We start from the raw sequence: 19,390 nt of genomic DNA on the forward strand, positions 1-19,390 counted from the left end.
GTTGAACAGGCGTTATCGGGCGATACGGTATCTACGGCATGGCCTACAGCTCAGCCCTTTGGCGTGTTTACGCCCGAGCGCCCCCCAGCATCGGAAGGAGCTCGTCGAACCGCTCCGCGAGGTCGTCGTGCATGGTGATTAGCGTCTCCGCCAAAGGACTCCTCAGCTGCTCGTGGATGTCGATGAGCTCGGTGAGGAGCTCCATCTGGTATTTGAGGTTCCGCAAGACGACGGGGAGTGATTGGGACACCTCGATTGTGGTATAGGTGACGCAGTCGCTGCCGTAACCATCTCAGGCGCAAAACGTGCACGACCCGTCGGTGGGCTTTCGCACTGATAGCGCATTTCTCGACATGGATTGCAGATCGGATGATGTGTCCGATTCTATTACCCCAGTTAGCAAGAGCAGCAAGAGGAGGTGGGGAGCGGGAGGGCGCACCGACTCCAGGAGCCACCAGGCGTACTGGATCTTCTCTCGTAGCGATTGCTCGGTCGGTTTCCTCTGTGATTTCTACGGGATAGCGGTCAACCAATTCCCTGGACAATCGGAATGAATCAGTGCGCACCTGTCTGATCCTCTTCGACCGCCTAGTCGAAGAGAGCTCCTCCTCCGCCTTTCGCTTGCTGGATGTGCTGTCGCCGCTTACTGACTTGGCAATCCCAGGGGCGGTCAGCGAGCTCTGCCTCGACAGGCTGGCACCTGCATCCGTGTTGGCCGGCTCGAGCTGCTCAAGCAGAAGGCGCAACATTTCCGGACTGAGATCCTCCAGAGCGCTGATAGCGGATTCACTCATGGTGGGATGGTCATTGCGGGTGGGGGGGGGAGGGAAGTATCGACACGCGTCTGACAGTGCCCCGGTCCCGTGACGCTCCCCGTTTCCGGGCTCATTCCGATCGATATTTACGTTGGTATGAAATCTTTCGTTAGGATTCATAGTACGTACACAGGCGGAATCAATAGCAACATCGGCATGAAATGACTCGTTAGATTTCGTACTATTTACACGGGCAGCAGCGCATGTCGTGAGTGCGTTAGGAGATGGCAACAGTAACACCGCTGTAGCTCAACGGAGCCGGTTAGCGCTCTGTCGAATCTGCGCCAAGTTGTCGTTTAACTTGGCGACCTCTGCGGCGAGCGTCTGCAACTTCTCGGCTTGATCGTGGCACATGTAGAACAGCACTTTCTGCACTTCTGATAGCTTTGCGATATCCCGGGTGATGCGGTCGACGGCGTCGGTGACATTCGCGTGATCCGCAGCCTGGTCCCCGTGGGCCTTGAGTACCGCATCTGCGAACTGCTTTTGAGCAGATAGCTGCGCAGGGATCGTCTCGATGGCGCTGAGCCGAGCTGAAATATCGTTGACACTGCATGTGAGCATCGACGCGAACACTGCGAGCTGGTGAGATGTTGCCACGGCCATCGGCGATGCGGTATCGGCAGAATGATCCTGCACATTGATCGGTGCGATTGGAGAGGCGGGAACTGGCACTACGGTGGTGGAACGCTGTCGGTCTCTGGGATCCGCCGGTGTGGGGCCTTGGGCGGAAGGTGCCGCGGGCGGACGAGGCCCGTCGCTCTCAGACGGATTCCTGTCAGCCTGTCCCGCCGGCGAGCCTTAGACGTCTGCCTTGAAGACTTTCGCGTCACAGCTGCCGTGGTAGATATGGAGCAGGGCTGCTGGCCGTCCTGCGCTCTTGAAGTCGTTGCGGTCTTGGCGGACTGGGCGACGTGTTGATCCATGGAGGCTGAGGATCGCCCGCGGCATGCCTGCTGATTGGGGGGAGGCGGCGAGGGATCAGCGTCTATTTCCTGTCGTAAACGTTAGCTGGAACGTGGATTTGTGATCGGATTAACCGACCCACCATCTCCTGTTCATCGTCCATCCTATGGCCTTCTCTGGAGCTCGACCTGTCCAGCTTCTTGATTCGCCAGTGTCAGTAGTGTGGCGATGGCGACAAGAGAATCGGAATACTTACCCCGACCTTTGCCTGCTCTATCAGAGACTCGAGGTACCCTTGCCCATGACGGGCGATGAGCTGTCTTATCAGCGTAGCCTTATCAACTTCCGCTGGGTCCTGGGTACACGGGTTGAGAGGATCGCTGGTGTTCTTGCTCATTCTGTGCAACTCTGCGTTGGTCCAATGTCTGGGTGAGCACAAGGAGGGAGGTGGACTTTGCCAGAGGCATCGGGGGGAAAGAGCACATGACACGATTTCCATCATTGGGCCACAGGTTCGGCGTTGCTCCTGTTATCCATTCCGGTAAAGACACCCTGCTCGCAGAAGGCCCTACATGGCATCGTCACATGCTCAGGATGCTCCTATGGCAGACGATGAGGTGCTCAGAATTCTGAGTTATTTCTGAGATGTCGACCCACCCCAACATGGAGAGCTATTCTCCGACGGGAATCGGGACGACGGCATGTCCCAGAAAGCGCATTCCATTCCGACAACGAATGATACGCCTGAAGGGCAAGGCATGGCTCTCTCCGATGAGAAGGTGAGTTGCTTGCCGTTCCTGGTCACCGTGTCTTGATGTATCTTATTTCTGATATCCGCTATTGGATGTGCGGTGCATTAGGGTATTCAGGAAAATCCAGATCTGCTGGCTGATGGTCACCGGAAAGATATGCCCCAGCATGTGCAAGACCAGGGTGCTCAAGGGGAATGTTCTGACCGCGGCATCAATCCCACTCACAAGACGACTTCTGAGGGCACCTTGCGCAACCCATTCGAAATTCCGTCAGTAACCATGCACCGGATGGACGAAGACTTTTTAAGATAGATGGAGAGAGTTGAGCAGCAGATGGATATTCATAGCAAGCTCACGGCTAGCTCGGTGGGGGTGGTGCTGGAACATATGTGCGTGGCGATGGAACTGCTCAGGAGAAATCTACATTGCTATGGAAGGATATACATACTATAAAGTACTATTATAGCACTACCATAGCATTTCATAGCTTCCATAGCCATGGAGTTTTACCAGATGTGGTGATTTCCGAAGTGGCAGAAACATTTTTATGGTAGCCATCTAGTTGAATACATATCAGAATGATTTATCGGAATGATTGCATCGGCAGCTCTACAGCCTCCCGACGTCATTGACATCACTCCCAGCCAGTTGCGAGATCGAGGCGGTATGCACATGTGACTAATTGAACGACGCGGTGGAATTCAAAGTCCATCTCTCTCTCACTTTCCATCTCGCTATGCATGTGCTAGAGGAACACCTATCGACCCTTACGCCCACCCAGCTCCAAGCCCTGCTTCGGGAACTGGATCTCACCACGGACGCCCCGCCTATCAATCAACAAGCAGGTCCCTCAAGGCTTGCTGCGAGACCGGAATCGGATTCTGACGCGGTGGAGGAAGTCCAATCAACGGACATGGAGGCAAAGAAGATGCGGAGGATACCGCTGGGGAGCCTTCAATTAGGTGCTGGCCCATCGTGAGGTCCTTCACGCTGCCGAATAGCCAGACTAAGCCAGCTCCACGTCGCTCTGTGAGTGATGCCCATTCTGATTCTGGATTTTTAATGCAAGCACATACAGTCACCTATGCAGTTTGTGAGTACCACCGCACCATTCCGCACAGACTGACCCATATAGGATATGGTCTAGAGCGATGATGAGGCCATCCCACGGCCAATCCCAGTATGTTCACCGCTAAACGCATGGCTGACGGATACTGACACTTTCCGCTCAGAGGAGAAGGGGCCATGTGCTGGAGGGAAAAGGCGTAAACACTTATCCTGTCATTCCGATCATCATCTCATAATTCCTCACAGATGTTTTTCCCGACACTGTGCACGAAGTGCAGAAGCGCGGGGGTGCAATGCGAGATGGGCTGGTATGCGGGAGTGGCGTGCATGTGCTGCCAACGACAGAAGAGCATGTACGAGAAGGGCAAGGGGGAGAAGGGGCTCAATCGCGGTGGGGCACACAGGCGGCGCAGGGGCGCAGCGTCAGAAGACATCCCTGCTGAGCCAAGGCCGACAAGGGTACCGGAGAACGAGAATCCGAATCCGTTCTGGGCCAGCGCCGCGTCAGCTCGGCGCATCAAGGGTATCCTTGATCGATGCACAGAACACGTTCAAACGAGCGCAGATACTCGCGCTATGCAGATCGGGGCAACAATCGGCACAGTGCTGCGCACCATGGAGCTTACGCATGCTGCCAGAATGCTGGCAGCGGAGATCAAGCGGTGCCAGGCCCTCAGACGTTAGGACCCGTACTAGTTACATGTACTATATCTCATTCTGAACACGAACGGCTTTTTGAATTTGAGCAAAGCGCCTGGCCTGGTGCAATGAAAATCCGATTGACATCACGTGCCGTAATTGGATTGAACGTGCGTCGTCGTCGTCGGATCGAACTCCCTCCTCCAACCCATCACTCGACAATGCAGGTATTTGTAAACAACAACAGGGTAAGTGGCGCACCGTGTTACATATGCAATACTGATACCTGTTGGTCTAGTGCTTGCCTTGCTTCAACAACCAGATCGAGGATTGCGTTCGGGAGCTGAACATTCCCAGACTAAACAACGTGTGTCTGCATTGCAGGCAGAAGAACGCCAACTGTGTCGGGCGGGACTCCAGGCCTGCGGTAGTGTTGCTCACCCCCAGCAAGGCTCCGGCGACGCATTCCGGCGTGCCATACATGGCCGCCGAGGAGTGGGCCGCGTTTATGGCGGATACACTTGGGAGATGGGAGCAGAAGTTTGAGGCACTCGAAGAGATACTCCAGAACGTGAAGGTGGGCGAGGTGGGCGAGGTGAATAGGTGAATATGTGGACAAGGTGGACGAGGTAGGTGAGGTGGACATGTGGACGAGGTAGGTGAGGTAGGCGAGGTGGACGAAGTGGATAGGTGGACATGTGGATGATGTGGATGAGGTAGGCGAGGTGGATGAGGTGGACAAGGTGGATAGGTGAACATGTGGACGAGGTAGGTGAGGTAGGCGAGGTGGACAAAGTAGGCGAGGTGGGCGAGGTGGATAGGTGGACATGTGGACGAGGTAGGCAAGATGGACTAGGTGGATTCAATCCAATGCCTCGGAACGGTGGATCCGGTAGGTTTGGTGGATCCGGTGGGCAGGTGGATCAATGCTTAAAGTGGACAGGGTGGATGAGGTGGATGCTCATTCCAACGTTTCAAATAGGATGTGGATGGGGTGGACATGCCATCCACAGCGATCACCAGTCCCACGGCCGATGTGGGCAAGACAGGTGGGTCTGATGGACACCAACGGCCGTGAGAGGATAGGCCAAGTGGATTTGATGGCAATCCGGGGTTGTGAGAGGATAGGCTGAGTGGATTGAGGTGGATCTGAGCCCTCTTAGCCAATCCGACGCCTGCATCCACCATTTAGGCCCGTCGACATGGACTAGGGAAGAATAGTGCTAGGCAGTGTGTGGGGTGGCAGTGCCTGGGGTGCCTGGGGTGGCAGTGCCTGGGGTGGCAGTACACTGGGTGGCAGTGCTTCATGTGGCAGTGGTCCGCTCAGCCGTCTCCGGTGTTCGTTTCACGCCACCTTGAGCGGCGGAGCACACGTGGCAACGATGGTCCTGGCCGTCTCCGGATTTAATCCCACGTCAACTGTGGGCTGACGCGTCGTGCTCCTCTCTCCCCGTGTCCCTGCCATCTCCTCTCCACCCTCTTTTCCTGCCCTCTTCGCCCGCCGCCGACGACACTCTCAACTCATCTTCCTTGCCGCCGGACTCGTTGCTTGCCGCCCGCCACTGGACTTGTTGCTTGCCCACGCGCCACTGCGCTTGCCGTTCAGCGCCCGCCACTGCGCTTGCCGTTCAGCGCCCGCCACTGCGCTTGCCGTTCAGCGCCCGCCACTGCGCTTGCCGTTCAGCGCCCGCCACTGCGCTTGCCGTTCAGCGCCCGCCACTGCGCTTGCCGTTCAGCGCCCGCCACCGCGCTTGCCGTTCAGCGCCCGCCACCGCGCTTTGTTTTTGCAGCTCGCTGGCAATAAAACCCTACGTGGGTTTTGCTGCTGGCTCGGAAGGCTTCGTGCCTTCCGATTGTTTCAGCTCTGTGCTTGGAAGGCTTCGCGCCTTCTGGTTGTTTCGGTTTTTCTTTCACAGTAGACCGCGCGCTCGTGCTGTTTGGACCCGGTTGCCGTCTCTCTTGCTTTCACCTCCGTCCGTGCTCTCCCTTGTCCCCTTGTCCTCTCCATCTTGCTTGCCTGCTTGCTGCCTTGCTGTCTTGGCCTCCAGACTCTTATCTTACCAACGTTCGGTACGTACTACTGTGCTTCGATTCTCGACGTTGCGCTAACGAATCACATTTCTTTTAGTGCGTTCAATAATATTGCACGTCTCCGCTAGTCGATTGACCCAATGGAACTCGACCGCCCGTTTGTGTTGCCAAATCCCAATCCTCAAGCGATGGACCTGGTCACTATATATGCTGCAAACTAAAAACACTCCTTGATCAACAATTGGGAGTGGGATTCCCAATGTACGTCTTTCTTTTTTCGCATTCGGGCATCACCCCTCACTACAACTTTTCCGGACAGGCTGTCGGTATTTTGATGCTCGCGTCGCCATGAATATGTTCGGCACCGTTGTAATGTACTCCCCCAATATGATCGACATTCCATCCCCTCCGCATGTAAAAGATCTTCGTATTGCGATGGCGTATTGATACGCGAACGGCCAATTCAGTGCGCATGAGTGGTCTCTGCACCCTCAATTCTACAAGCCCACCGAGCCGCACCTTCCCTGGATTCCGACAGCCGCTGCGCCTTTCCCGCATGGGTTTGCCCATGTGGAGCTCACGAACATGCCGCCTCACGTCATCAATTACAAAGCATTCTTTAAGCTCGAAAAGGCATACGCGAACGTGCTGAAGAAGCATAGTCAGTTTCTCAGGCACTGGTGGGAGACCGGCCGAGTCAGCACTCCCTCCATACACGGCGACGACGAGAAGATCTACGTCCTGGTCGACACCGTGATCATGCGGATGCACTACGCCGTCGTGCACACCGTCGTCGACTTTGGGTTCCACATTGAGGACCTGATGATCCTAGCGGCCAACGCCCAGCATTGCATCTTTGAGGGCTGGGGCATCTATTTCTGGTTGACGAGATGGCCAGTTGATCCTCGTCGGATCACCCATCCGGTCGTTGGCGCAATCGTCACTGACTACAAGCAGCTGCGAGAGTTGTATGACATGGGCCTGCCGGTGTGGATGTATATTCCACGGTCACAGCTGCCGACAAACCTAGCAGTCGCCAAAGTCGTTGCCCAGTGCCGCCACGATGTGTTCGTGGAGGTCAATCGTCGCAGCGGGAACCCATGACCGATCGCCGTGACCGGCATGAAGAGTGCGATCGCTTTGCTTTGGGCTTCCTTGCCGTCATTGTACTTGACGACAGCAGGATGGATAGGTGGCTCTATCAGCAGTGTCGAGATGAGCGAGCAGCCCGCGCTTGTGAACACGAACGAGTTCGGATTGGCCAGTGTCCAATTCAACTCGATCTATAAGGCCAGAGAGACTTCAGCGGTCGCTGGTCCGTCACGCTCGCAGCCTGTGGCGGGCCCATTGCGCACTACAAAAAGTAAGTTGCCGTTTGCCGTGTACGAACGATCTATTAACAGGACACTATCAGCTACGACGGTTGCGCGTCGGTCTGCGTCACAGGTGTACGTGCTGAAATTGAAGGGCCAGACGCAAGACAAGAACCGGGGTCGTCAACTGCAGGCAGAGAAGGCCGCCTTGTACAATGCTATCGCAAACCTCGAGAAGCCGTCGATGCCGCATCCAATCCTTGCCGTCTTCAAGTCGCTCATCACGAGCATCCCGGTCTCAATAGACAGGCCATTCGCGATGCCAGCCCCACCCATCACTCTTGTCGCTGCGAACACCAGTCAGACCGGCAAACACTGCCGCTACGGCTGGATTCAATTTCGGAGGGTGTACCAAGCGTTATTGGCTAGTGACCTGTTCCGCTGTTCGCCGGACAACGTTGCATCGTTCCAGTACAGTCGCGGGGCTTGGAAGGAGCTTCTGAAGATGGACAAGTGGCCCACCCTTTTTGATACTCACGCGGTGCCCAGAACGACTGACAAGCACCTCGAATGTGCTGCCACAACGATTCGCGAGCTGTTGAGCAAGTGTGGCGTCCCTTTCCCGTCAGATGAGCCCAACACCCTGTATTTTGGCAAAGTACTGTCCGATGGCGACCTGCAGAACACCGCGTGGAGGATGCTCATCGTGTGGGACGTCAACGAGCACGCTGTTCACCAAGACCTCCTCCTGATTGCATACCACTTCCTTCGGCGCAACAACCGTAACAAAGAATTACCGCCCGCCGCCTACAACAGGACCATCGCCGCCATCCGAGCATGTATGGCAGACCGTGTCTTCGACTTCAAACGCAACCCCACGTCGCCGAACGGCTTTGGTGACAAGGACATGTACTCTCGTCGCAAGTTCATATTCGCGCTCTCGGATCTCATGCAAGACTGGAAGGTTTTGGGGTTGCTGGTGCTGCCGTTGTGGGCTACCACCGATGATTGTCTGTCGCATATCAGCTACGTCGCGCTCGAGAAGACGGTCGTGACCGCGTACATGAACACGTTCCTCGACGTATTCTGCCGACTCCCTTCTGTCCCGTTCCATCACCCAGGCGTCCCATCCGCTTATTAACTCCCCCACAAAACGTCAGCATTGTCCCGGACATCTCGTCGGCTCACGTCATGTACTTTAGAATAGCGCGTACATAGTAGTTTTCTTTATTGTATCATAGTCGCTTGACCCTGAATGCATATGTTACCCGGGAAAGTTCGAGCGATCGTTGAGCCAATTCATTCATTGTATCATCTTGAGGTTACGCCGTCTCTCAACACGTGAGTTCGAAGCACGGTGAATTAAAATCTACGGTAATACACGTAGAGTACAGTAAGGTGAACAAGACACTGAGCTGAGTTACAACTATTACTCGAAGACATTAAAGTGTTCGATAAGGGCCCAAACTACGTAGAAGTATCGATACCCATGGCCAGGCTCGGAGCCAAAGAGCCAACTGCTCAGATCCGACGACGGTTGGTGCAATGGGGGGAGGGGTCCAATGACCAGCTCATACTGCTGGAGAGCAGGCCAAACCGCTTCGCGAAGGGCTGCATTGCGAGAGAAAAGGTATAGGGCAGGGAGGATCAATCTTTTGTCCATCTCTGGCCTGCACGTGGTGCTGGAATTGATTCCACGGTAAGGACGATGAGTTTTGGGAAGGTCTTCCTGTAGCATCTGCGAGACATATGATGATTAGTACCAATCAATTGCGCAGAAACGGAGGCCGTACCGTATTGAATCCACAAAGCCAACAAACCTTTCTCAACTTGGCATACTGTTCGATCCAATCAATGTATTGCGAACGATGTTGGCCCTGGGTGTTGAAGACCGGGCACTCCTTGATTCTGTGTTCGGGCTGGGGTCATGTTGCACTCTGCAAGCAGCAGACAACGCATATCTTGCGAATGTCGTCCCTTGCCTTTTTGAGGCCTGCGGCAACCGTGTGCGACATTTCCTTCGTTATTTGCCCGTTCGCAATGTTCACCGCCGTTGCGTGCGGCCTTGTCCAGGATGATGGGACCGCGGAGGGAGGCGGTAGTGGAGTGATGGGCTCGATGTAGGTATTGTCCTGCCTGGTGGAGGTGGATGGCTCCTCGTGCTCCCTGAAGCAAGGGGTTAGCAAAAAGTGCGAGAGTACATGCAGGAAACACACTCACTCTGGCAGTATGTATCAATTCACCCGCCGCGTGTGCCACGGGAAAACTTGATGGACGGTGCCGATGGACGCGGTGCCGATGGACTGCGGACACGTCACTTGATTGACAGGCGGGGCAGCGCGAGGTGGACCCGCGGGCCTGTGGACGGGAACAGGCAGAGCAGCGCGAGGTGGACCCGCGGGCCTGTGGACGGGAACAGGCGGGGCAGCGCAAGGTGGACCCGCGGGGCTATGGACGGGAACAGGTGACGAGGAGAGCTCGATGATCTCCAACGGCGTCGGGACGGGAACAGGCGACGATGAGAGCTCGATGATATCCAACAGTGTCGGGAGGTAGGACGACAGCGAGCTGCGAGGGTCGTTCCACAGCATGTCGGGACCTGCGATTGGAGAGCTCGTACCGCTTGAACTGCATATGAGGGCGTGTCGTGTTGGAGACGATGACACCGGGAATGGCAAAGACCAGAGCGCAACAGGTGGATAGGCAGCGCTGGAACGACCAGCATTCAGGGACGAATCACTGAACACGTCGTCCTGCTGCTGAACATGCGAGAGCATGGGAGTGGAAGTCGGCGGCAGGGGCAGAGGACGGCGACGACGGTCAGCTGGACGAGGTGGCGAAGAGGGGGCACTCGAGCTGGCATCGGGAAGATCACTGAAGATCTGACGAGCCAGGGAGGAGTCGATCGGAGACGGGTTTCCGATCGTAATGTATGTATGGCCAAGGCCGCTGTTCGGCGCTGGCTGAGGCAATGCCTCGATGTCAATGGCCATGTAAAGGTCGTCGTCGCCATCAAACATGCCGTACGAGCTGTCCGACTTGGGCTGGATCGTCCGACCGTTCCCGTGCTTCGTGGAGGGGGGGAAGGAAGTGTGCGGGTAGGAAGTACGGGAGGAGTTGCGGGACGAGGCGCGATGGATGGGATGGGAGGAATGGGGGTGGGAATGCGTTGAGGAAGAGGAGCGGGTAAAGATGGTTGCTCTGACGATGCGGGCTGCCTGTTCACAAAATGAGAATACGGACAATATGAACGACTGGGGAAAAATGCACCTCGCACCGACACCGTCCGTCTTACAGAGGCCTGGATAACCCATCCCTCTCCCAGCAGGCACCTTGTTCATCTCCGGGAGATAAGGGGAAATGACCGGCTCGCCCCACGTTGGGTTGTCACGAGGAAAAAGAGTGGGCAGAGGACCGAGTATGCTCTTCTTGCAGTTCATGCACAGCTGCACATGAGGGAGCTCGGGGCAGGAAACGTTGCAATCATTGAAGAACTGGCTGAAAGGTAGCCGTAAGCAGTCGACGGTACAAAGAGCAGTGACTATATCGGCGTCGCCAAGGAGATTGTGCGCCGCAGGAGGATGGCGAAAGAAGCTTGCGTTGTCGACTTCAATGAACCACACGCAAGCAGGCCTATTGTCACGACCAGCCTGTCCTGCCTCTTGCTCAGCCAGGAGGAAGTTGCCAGGAAGGCCAAAGAAGAAGATGTCCCGGACGTGTGGAACGTTGACACCATATCTGAGGGCCAGAGTTGCGGCGACGACAGGCCCGACCTGCGACCACTGGTGGTAAACTTCGGCCTGGTGATCAACAGGCAATTTTCCTGAATACACCGGGCAGCAGAGCCTCGCGGACACGTCTTCACATTGACCGATGGATTGTGCAAACACGATGGCGCGATCTTCGGTGTTGTACTGCTCCCGCGAACGGCGGTACTCGCATGTGGTGAACTCCAGCGCCTTCTGCTTGCTGTTGAAGTACCGGTAGTGATACTTGAGCTCTGGCCGAGTAATAGGAGCACGGATGGTCTGAGCATCGCGACTGCCCGTGGCGTTGAGCAAGGCCGGGATGATACGTGTGGGCACCATAGCCGTTAGCAGGATGAGCTGAAGGCTGAACCTGCCGAGACTTGCGAGGTTCCAGAAACAGTTGCGGAATGACTGGTGTTCGACGATGAGATGAAACTCATCGAACACCAGCGTGATCAGAGAGCTAGCGGCTGCTTTGTCTTTGGCCCAAGAGTAGAAATCGCGGATCGTTGCATTCTCGGGAGATATGAAGACGATGGGGGCCTCTGGGTTTTGGTTCTCTAGAGTCCACACGCTGAACTTGAGACCGATGCCGCGGCATTTGTTCTTCCACTCTTCAACCAAAATGCTGATAGGTATGACAACGACGACGAACTTGCTAAGGGACCGGTAATAGTAGGATACCGCAAGCAGGATAAAACTCTTGCCCGCGTTTGTGGGCAGAACTGCCAACAGGTCGTGCCCAGTCAACGCCTTCGTGACGGCCACACCTTGCTCGAGAATGCGAAACAACGTGGTCTCCTCGTTGAGCATCTCTCTGAGGCACTTCAACGCCAGTGCCACCACCCTGTCCTTCTCCTGGGCATCATGCTGCGCCTCGGACACGCGAGGGATACGGGAAAGGATGGAGGAGACCGTTTGCACGAAAGATTCATTCAGCGCGCTTGCCACGCCGTCGAGTACGAGCTGTGCTATCTGCTTTTGGGATTCAAACGATGGCTCGACGTTGACGACAACTTGAGCATGGCCAGATGCGACCAGAGCCACCATGTCCTGGGCGTCAGGATGCGGACAAAATCCGAGCGCCACCTGATGAAGTTGGGAGTGATACGTGTTCTCCCGCAACTTGTACGGGCTGACCGACTTCAGCATCATAAATTTGTTAATGCGTACCACCGATCGTCGACTTCGGGTGTGTGCCCTCGCATTTGGGCTCTGAGACGATGAAACTTGTGCGTATGGCGCTCCCGCGTCTCCGCACTGACGTTGAGGGCAAAGGCTTCTACAGCGGCGGTTGCGGCACGCGTGTCGTGAACGTTGAGCTCGATGCCGAGGTATTGGCACATGAGGCCAGCGAACGTTGTGTTCACGGTGTCGGATCGTTGAGCTTGTCCGGCCAGGGGGAAAACATCGTCGTACATGCGCATCCGCGCTTCGCTGCCATGAGTCTAAGCAGCGGGTATTAGATGAAGAAAAAAGAGATGGAGGACGAAAGTCACGCACCATCTTGACCAAATACTCCATCGCAGGTTGCACGATGACCTTGGACCAAAGCAAGAGCTCCCGAATTTACGTTGGGACAAGCTTCGTGGTGACCTTTTGTTTGCCGGTCGCGCCAATGTTCTTGTGGTAACCGGTGACGAGATACAACTCGTCGGTGAAAACGTACAGGCTGCGCATGTGGCCCTGCTGAGAGTTTGTGCCAATGAGTGCCTGCCATTCCGTTGCGTGGCCAGGAGGACCACAGGCGAACCAGGTGATGGCAAGGAATATATGTTGGAGGCGGTTGTAGTGCGCATACACGCGCTTGATTTCATCCAGATGCCAGATGGACTCGCTGTCTTGAGCCTTGTCGTTGACGAAGCACTTGTGGGTGCTCTCATTCCCAATCCACACATGCAGAAGAGCGTGACAATACTTCTTGAAGTCGTTCTCCGGATGCTGGATGAACGAATAGTGTAGCACCGAGTTTTGCGGCGAATTGACCAGCCTGGTGCGTTTGAAATCGAACGCTTCGTCGTCGTCGGATATTCCACAAAGGATCTCCTGTCACAGGATATCTATGGCTTCAGCAACGGCCTTGAGAATCGCATCACCGATCTTCTTCATACTGACGACCTTCCCGTGGTGAAGCCAGGTCTTGTACTCCTTATCCGCAAATTGGATCCATGGTATGCCTTCCTCGTTGAGCCGGATGGAAGATACAATTTGATTTGTGGATAAAACGAGTGCGAGAGGCATGCTGGACTCGAGGTCAAGGCAGGGTTTGATACATGGAAATATCCTGAGCACCGATGATGAGTACCGCGTATACCCTCCAAAACAAAGGCGGACTCACTCAAGGTAAGGAGCATCTTTCTCCTGCGAATACAGAACACCCTGCGTGAAGATAGACAGTCTACAGATATACAAGAGCGGCGCGATGAAGTGGGAGATGGACGCGGCAAACTTGAGACGGCCCTGCGCATTGTACGAGCTGAGGACGAGGAAATTGTACAGGGGGGTGTAGAACTTGTTGGGATCGCAGCCGACCTTCTTGTGTGACAGGAGGGACCATAGGAGACGATGGAAAGGCTCGAGAACGGGGCGGTCAGTGCCAAAACGATCCATGAAAATCTTCTGCTGCCGATCTTCTTCAAGCTGCTCCATGCTGACGGGCTGCCCACCGGCTTCGTTAGCAATCTCAAGCTGCCTGAAAAGCTCGAGGGCTGAGGACCATTGGTCATCAGTGAGATCCATCTTGAAGTGCTCGGGTAGGTCGTCGCGGGCGGCGCGGATGACAAAGCAAAGGGCAGGCAAGAACTTGTGGACGTACTCCAGCCAGGTCTTGGTATGGTAGAACGAACCCTTGTACTCGTCTCTCCTACGCGGCGATCAGACATGAGAAACACAACATATGGCAAACACAACTTACAACCCGATGTTCACGAGCTTGGACTGTATTGTATACGACTCGTCCTTGAGAGCATAGAGGGCGACGTCGACATAACGCTCTACATAGAGCGACAGTAAATCCACCACAGGGGGGTCGCGCGGTTCGTCCACAATCTCTTGCAGCTGCTGACCCGTCTTGCCCTTCACGTATGGAGACCAGCCTTCACGCCGTTCGAAGACGGACAGCTGGCAAAGATTCTTGGGCGACTTGATGGGGACTTGCTCAAAAGCCGGCTCCACGAGCATGGGCTTGACACGGTCCCATGCCTGCTTTGCCTCTGCACTGTTGGCGATGGGGTTGAGCGAGTGCTGGTCGACGGGGGAAAAGCGGCGGTCCTTCCTGTTCTTGAAGAAGGTCTGGGCTTTTGCCCGATAGTAACGCTTTGCATCAGGAACAACGGGATTCTGTTTCAAGGGACAAGAGTGCCAGCGAGCGAAGGAACCCTCACTCTCGAAGCTGCGGTGACAAGATGCGCAGAAGACGATGGAAGGGTAAATGGTGAGACCATAATGGATCTTGCGATTGCGGGGCCTCACTCTCTTCATTATGTCAGGCCCGCAAAGCTCAAAACTCAGACAGATGGCGGTAAGACGGTCCATATCGGAGACGGACAGAAGACGGCGATGCTCGGAATTGAAATGGCCATGTATGCGCTCGGGGTCGAGAGCGTATCGACAAATGGTACAAATGAGTATTTTATATTGCATATCAACGACAAATTTAGCCTTGGACATGACGCGCTGGGTATCCCGGTCCTTGGGCTGCCAATGATGCGCGCCGCGATGGATGGTAGCCTTCAAGCGCTTCACTTCCAACTCCTGATCAAGAGGGGGAAGGAGGGGGGAGATGTCGGATGACCGGAGAGTATTTTCAGGCTCCGCGTCAGATCCCTCCAGAAGATCGTCGTCGCCAGACAGCACCGACTCCTCGATGTCGGAAGCGGCGGTAGTTTCGACGTCCGAAGGAGTGGGGTCTTGGTGGTCGCAGTCCTTGCTTGGGTCTTTGCAAGGGTCGTCCATCGCGATGTCTGTGTTGCCGCCACTCGCGTGGCTGAGGTAGCCGTTGTCGGGATCACCATGAACCTTGCCCTCGCTGTCGGCGTGAACGTCCTCATCAGCGTAGAGGTTGCCGTCAGAATCGTTGCTGACGAAGGCGGGAAGAGAAGGAGCGGAGCTGGATGGTGTGGCAGGGGAATGCTCTGCACCAGACGAGGGGCATACAACACGTCGGGTCTTTGGGCCACGACGCGGGTGCTCGCTTTCCCCGTGGACAGTGGAGGACACCATCGACGACGAAGGCCACTTGCGCTTGCCAGGGGCGTCGTTGTCGCCGGGACTCACTGCAGGTGTCCCTTGAGAGAGGTGGCGAGCCAACCCGCCAAACATGCTTGAGACTGCTGACCCCAGACGGTGGGCTGCGGACCAATCAGGCGGAGTGGGTTGTGCGTCCTCGGGAAGAGGAACTTGTGGCCAAGCGGGTTGCGGGGTGGGGTGATCGGATGCCGCAGGCGTCTGGTGGCGACAAGTTTCAGTCGCTGAAACGACATCCTTGAGGCCGGGACACGAAACGCTCCGAATATGATCCTGTTAATTGATCAGCAATGCGAACCACAAGACGGGGACAATGGACATACCCAGAGAGGCTGGAAACTTTGCGATTCATACGGACAGTAGGGGCAGCAAACCATATCCGTGATCGAGTCGCGATGTAAGTAGACTATCTGACCGGCGACTTTTGTACGGCTGCGCGTCTGATGCCAGGCCTCGCGATGAGCATCCGCGGTTGTATATGTGTAGTCTTCACGGCATCGACACCCCGTCTCCATGCATCGGAACACGGCAATGGGGGTCATAACGACCGACTGGGATGAGGGTGGCGACGAGGAGGCGAGAGGGGCTGCCGCAACGAGAGCAAACCGAGAAATTTGAGGAGGAGACCGTGAACCATGGGAATCCAGCGGCGTACACAGTCTTTGGGCTTGGGGGCCCACGAACAACAAGAGAGCGACCTAAAAGGAGACCGAAACAAGCGGAGGAACGAATTCCTCCGACGGGACAATCCAGCGGCGTCCGAAGTCCTGGAGCTTGAGGCCGATAAACGAGAGAAAAGAGTGATCTGGGATTTGACCGAGACAAGCAGAGGAACGAATTCCTCCGCCCACAACCGTTGAGACGAGCTCAACAGGTGGATGAGCGACTAAATACAAAAGGGGGGCCATACTTACGCGGCTGCGGCGATGAGTAACGGTCGTCTGCAAGGCCGAAAGCGCGTTAGCCGCGCATACAGGCAAGGAGGGGGGGGACTTACCGGCTGCCAAAGGCGCGCGGTGGTCGAGTTGGTGAGGGTGGTGAAAGAAAGGCTGGGTCGTCGCGACCCAGCCTTTATGCGTCCTAGAAAACGGGGGTCAGCAGTGTCGAAAAGGATATTCAATACCAATTAATGACCTCCTGACGTCGAGGCGACTAGGCGCCCCGACACCGGAGGCTGGATGACCCGAGATCGTCGCGAAACAAAACCAAAAAAGAAGGCGACAACTTACCTGTCGTCCCTTCACAACTCCGCGGCCCCCCATCTTGCGGGCAGCAGCCGTCCGCGTTGGCAGCGCCACCGGTGCAGTTGTTGACGTCGGCACAGAGAGAAGCGGGAGGGGAGGAGCCAAAGCGGGAGGCGGGAGGCGGACGGCGGGGGGGCGGAGGAGGCGAGTAACAAGGAGGCGGGCGGGCAGAGGGCGCAAGAGGCTAAGTCCAACCCCCATCAGCGCCCAGGAAGCTGATGGATAGATTGGTTCCCGTGTTCACCGTCTTCCCATGACCTTTATCCCATGCTCACTGTCGATCCCGACCAATGCGGACATCACCGTGGCGATGCCGGCACATGCAAGCAGGCCACGGCCCGATGCCGCATGGCTCACCATGGCAGTGCCGTGCCGCGCAACCCACGTTCACCATGGCAGTGTCACAACTCGCGTCCGCGCGTGGCTCACCATGGCAGTGTCACGACGCACGCTCAGACCCGTGGCAATGTCAGCATGTGATCTGCATGGCTCACCGTGGCGGTGTTACGACGCGCATCCGCTGAGCAGGCCGGGACCCACGGTCACCGTGGCAGTGTCACAACGCGCGTTCAGACCCCCTGCTGAGCTCGCCAGAGTCCCACGGTCACGGTGGCGGCGAGCGATACTCCCGGCGACATCTCCACCAAAATATTAGTGGAGATATGCCCACAGCGCCTTAAATCCCCAGAATATTCATGGAGGTACCCGTCATAGTTACGAAGAGGCGCTGTCAGACAGTGAGTAGCTATTCAGTTGAGAGCCGTCAAGAAACATGGACGGTGAATTATGAGCTTCATTTCTTTCAATTTAAAAAACCAATTGGTCGATAAATACTGCAATATATGAAGCTTCTAAAATCTTGAAAAAATAGCCAGTGGGAGGGAATTGGCGAACATGATTTTTTTGACATACTAACCGTGGGAGATTGATCGCTGGATAATCCTCCAGGCCCTTCTCACCGTTTTAGGAGGATATGATGAATTACGGAACGACTACCAATATAAAGCGGGGGGCGAGAATAGTTCTGGATTCAGTACTTCTGGGGCTATGCACTGACACCCCAAACATCCAAAACTGAGATGCCCGGAGGTCAGCCTGACCTCCTGGCTGGGACAGGCGTAGAAGTCTTGTTTTTCTTGCTCAACTTTCCATTATGTTTGCTGTTGAAATGGCCGTTCAAAGCGGTGGGGTCGAGCGCGTAACCACATTTATGACATATGAGAACACGATACGTAAGGTTGACCGTACACTCAGCCTTTCTGAGCAGTTTCGCCATCTTGTCTTCTCCGTCCTGCGTTAACTCATCTCGGCTGAAGTGAACGGTGGCCTGGATCTGTGCAACTTCGGTGTCGCACTTGTGTTGCCCTATTCCCTGCCAAATGTCCCTAGGGGCATCCTCCCACTCTGACTCCGAGCCAACCTCGATGTCGACATCGTCCTCGTCACCTAACACCAACCAGATCTTCTGGTCTTCGTCATCCATACTTTCAGGTTCCTCGTCTCTGAGATGCACCATAGCCATGGGATAGTCAACGTCGTCTATGTTGTAGTAGTCGAAAAGGGGGCTCGATGGCAGTGTGCCGACTTTAACTTTGCTGTCGTTGTTGAAGTTCTCGGCCTCGGCCTCGTCCTTGTCCTCGTCTTCATCTTTGTCCCCAAAATTGCTGTCGTCTTCGTCGTCCTTGCCCTCGTACTCATCCTCACCCTCATCCTGGTCCTCGTTGTCATCCTCATCCTCGTTGTGACGCTCATCGTCAGCGTCGTCTTCGACTTCGTCGATCAATCTAGACTCACAGCGGGCCTTCTTATGCTGACAAGGAGACGGGCAGGCGGTTTCTTCGTTCGACCTCTGACGCTTGCTCCCAATGGAGGATGCCCGCTGGAGGGTCTCTGCCTGTGGAGCAGAATGCGGCAGTGGACGCGACTTCTCGTCCTGAGAGGGCCCGCCGGTCGACAGTGAAGACCGACCCGTGATACGGCGCGTCAGTGAGTCGATCATTCTGACGGCAGCATCAACAGCGGTCTGGGGTTGGAGCTGCTCGTCCGTGGAACCAGACGCGACAGTGGACGAGGCAATATGCATCATCATGTGAGTCTACGAATCGTCCACAGTCAGCACAAGGATTAACCAAGACGAAGGGAGCCACTTACACGTGCTGCCCGGGCACCTTTGCAGGACCGGCCGCAAGTCCTGCACTGAAAGTCCTCCGTGTTACCGATGCGCGTCGCTCGATGCTTGACGCCGTCAACGCGAACGTGCGTCTTCTTTTGGTGGTATTTCTCCACGTGGGCCTTGTAATGATGGTCTTTGTCCTGTGGGTTCGGGCAATACGGGCGATCACAATGATATACCGGGCCCGGCGGGTTGCTCTTGATTGCAGTCCCTTCTTCTGCGGGTGTAGAGGGTTGCGTGGTTGAAAGGGTTGGAGCAACCGGCGTTGACAGAAGAGCGGGGGAAGACAGCAAAGTGGCATGCCCCGGTATAGGAGGGGGCAGGACTGCCTGCGAGACAGATGGAATGGCAGAGTCTATCGATGACGAAACGATTCTCGTGTTGCATTGGCGAGTGACGAGAGTGCGCTTGCCAGCACGCGACTACAAGCAGGCAACGATCTGGGCAAGCATTAC

The 19,390-nt window shown here is 55.7% G+C and overlaps 5 protein-coding genes across 5 annotated transcripts; 2 read left to right on the top strand and 3 right to left on the bottom strand.

Moving 5' to 3' along the window:
• Positions 1-67: 67 nt before the first annotated feature.
• PUNSTDRAFT_135052 (uncharacterized protein) lies at positions 68-794 on the bottom strand (the record flags this gene model as incomplete). The annotated part of the gene is made up of 4 exons (XM_007384563.1): positions 68-278; positions 335-384; positions 440-511; positions 567-794. 4 exons carry the CDS (start codon positions 792-794, stop codon positions 68-70), a joined length of 561 nt encoding a protein of 186 aa, XP_007384625.1.
• Positions 795-1,064: 270 nt separating this feature from the next.
• PUNSTDRAFT_135053 (uncharacterized protein) lies at positions 1,065-2,118 on the bottom strand (the record flags this gene model as incomplete). The annotated part of the gene is made up of 4 exons (XM_007384564.1): positions 1,065-1,598; positions 1,649-1,810; positions 1,864-1,920; positions 1,978-2,118. 4 exons carry the CDS (start codon positions 2,116-2,118, stop codon positions 1,065-1,067), a joined length of 894 nt encoding a protein of 297 aa, XP_007384626.1.
• A 1,091-nt stretch (positions 2,119-3,209) lies between these two features.
• On the top strand, positions 3,210-4,787 carry PUNSTDRAFT_135054 (uncharacterized protein; the record flags this gene model as incomplete). The annotated part of the gene is made up of 2 exons (XM_007384565.1): positions 3,210-3,448; positions 4,565-4,787. 2 exons carry the CDS (start codon positions 3,210-3,212, stop codon positions 4,785-4,787), a joined length of 462 nt encoding a protein of 153 aa, XP_007384627.1.
• Positions 4,788-6,559: 1,772 nt separating this feature from the next.
• PUNSTDRAFT_45104 (uncharacterized protein) lies at positions 6,560-9,160 on the top strand (the record flags this gene model as incomplete). The annotated part of the gene is made up of 6 exons (XM_007384566.1): positions 6,560-6,585; positions 6,679-7,288; positions 7,507-7,574; positions 7,615-8,605; positions 8,766-8,865; positions 8,964-9,160. 6 exons carry the CDS (start codon positions 6,560-6,562, stop codon positions 9,158-9,160), a joined length of 1,992 nt encoding a protein of 663 aa, XP_007384628.1.
• A 598-nt stretch (positions 9,161-9,758) lies between these two features.
• On the bottom strand, positions 9,759-18,851 carry PUNSTDRAFT_135056 (uncharacterized protein; the record flags this gene model as incomplete). The annotated part of the gene is made up of 13 exons (XM_007384567.1): positions 9,759-10,738; positions 10,802-12,408; positions 12,447-12,721; positions 12,777-12,815; positions 12,870-13,319; positions 13,389-13,557; positions 13,612-14,136; positions 14,188-15,719; positions 16,433-16,459; positions 16,516-16,598; positions 16,653-16,692; positions 16,748-16,946; positions 17,863-18,851. The coding sequence occupies 13 exons, from the start codon at positions 18,849-18,851 to the stop codon at positions 9,759-9,761; spliced, it is 6,915 nt and encodes a 2,304-aa protein (XP_007384629.1).
• Between the last annotated feature and the right edge of the window lie 539 nt (positions 18,852-19,390).

Source organism: Punctularia strigosozonata, assembly GCF_000264995.1.
Source record: "Punctularia strigosozonata HHB-11173 SS5 unplaced genomic scaffold PUNSTscaffold_7, whole genome shotgun sequence".
NCBI classification, from domain to species: domain Eukaryota; kingdom Fungi; phylum Basidiomycota; class Agaricomycetes; order Corticiales; family Punctulariaceae; genus Punctularia; species Punctularia strigosozonata.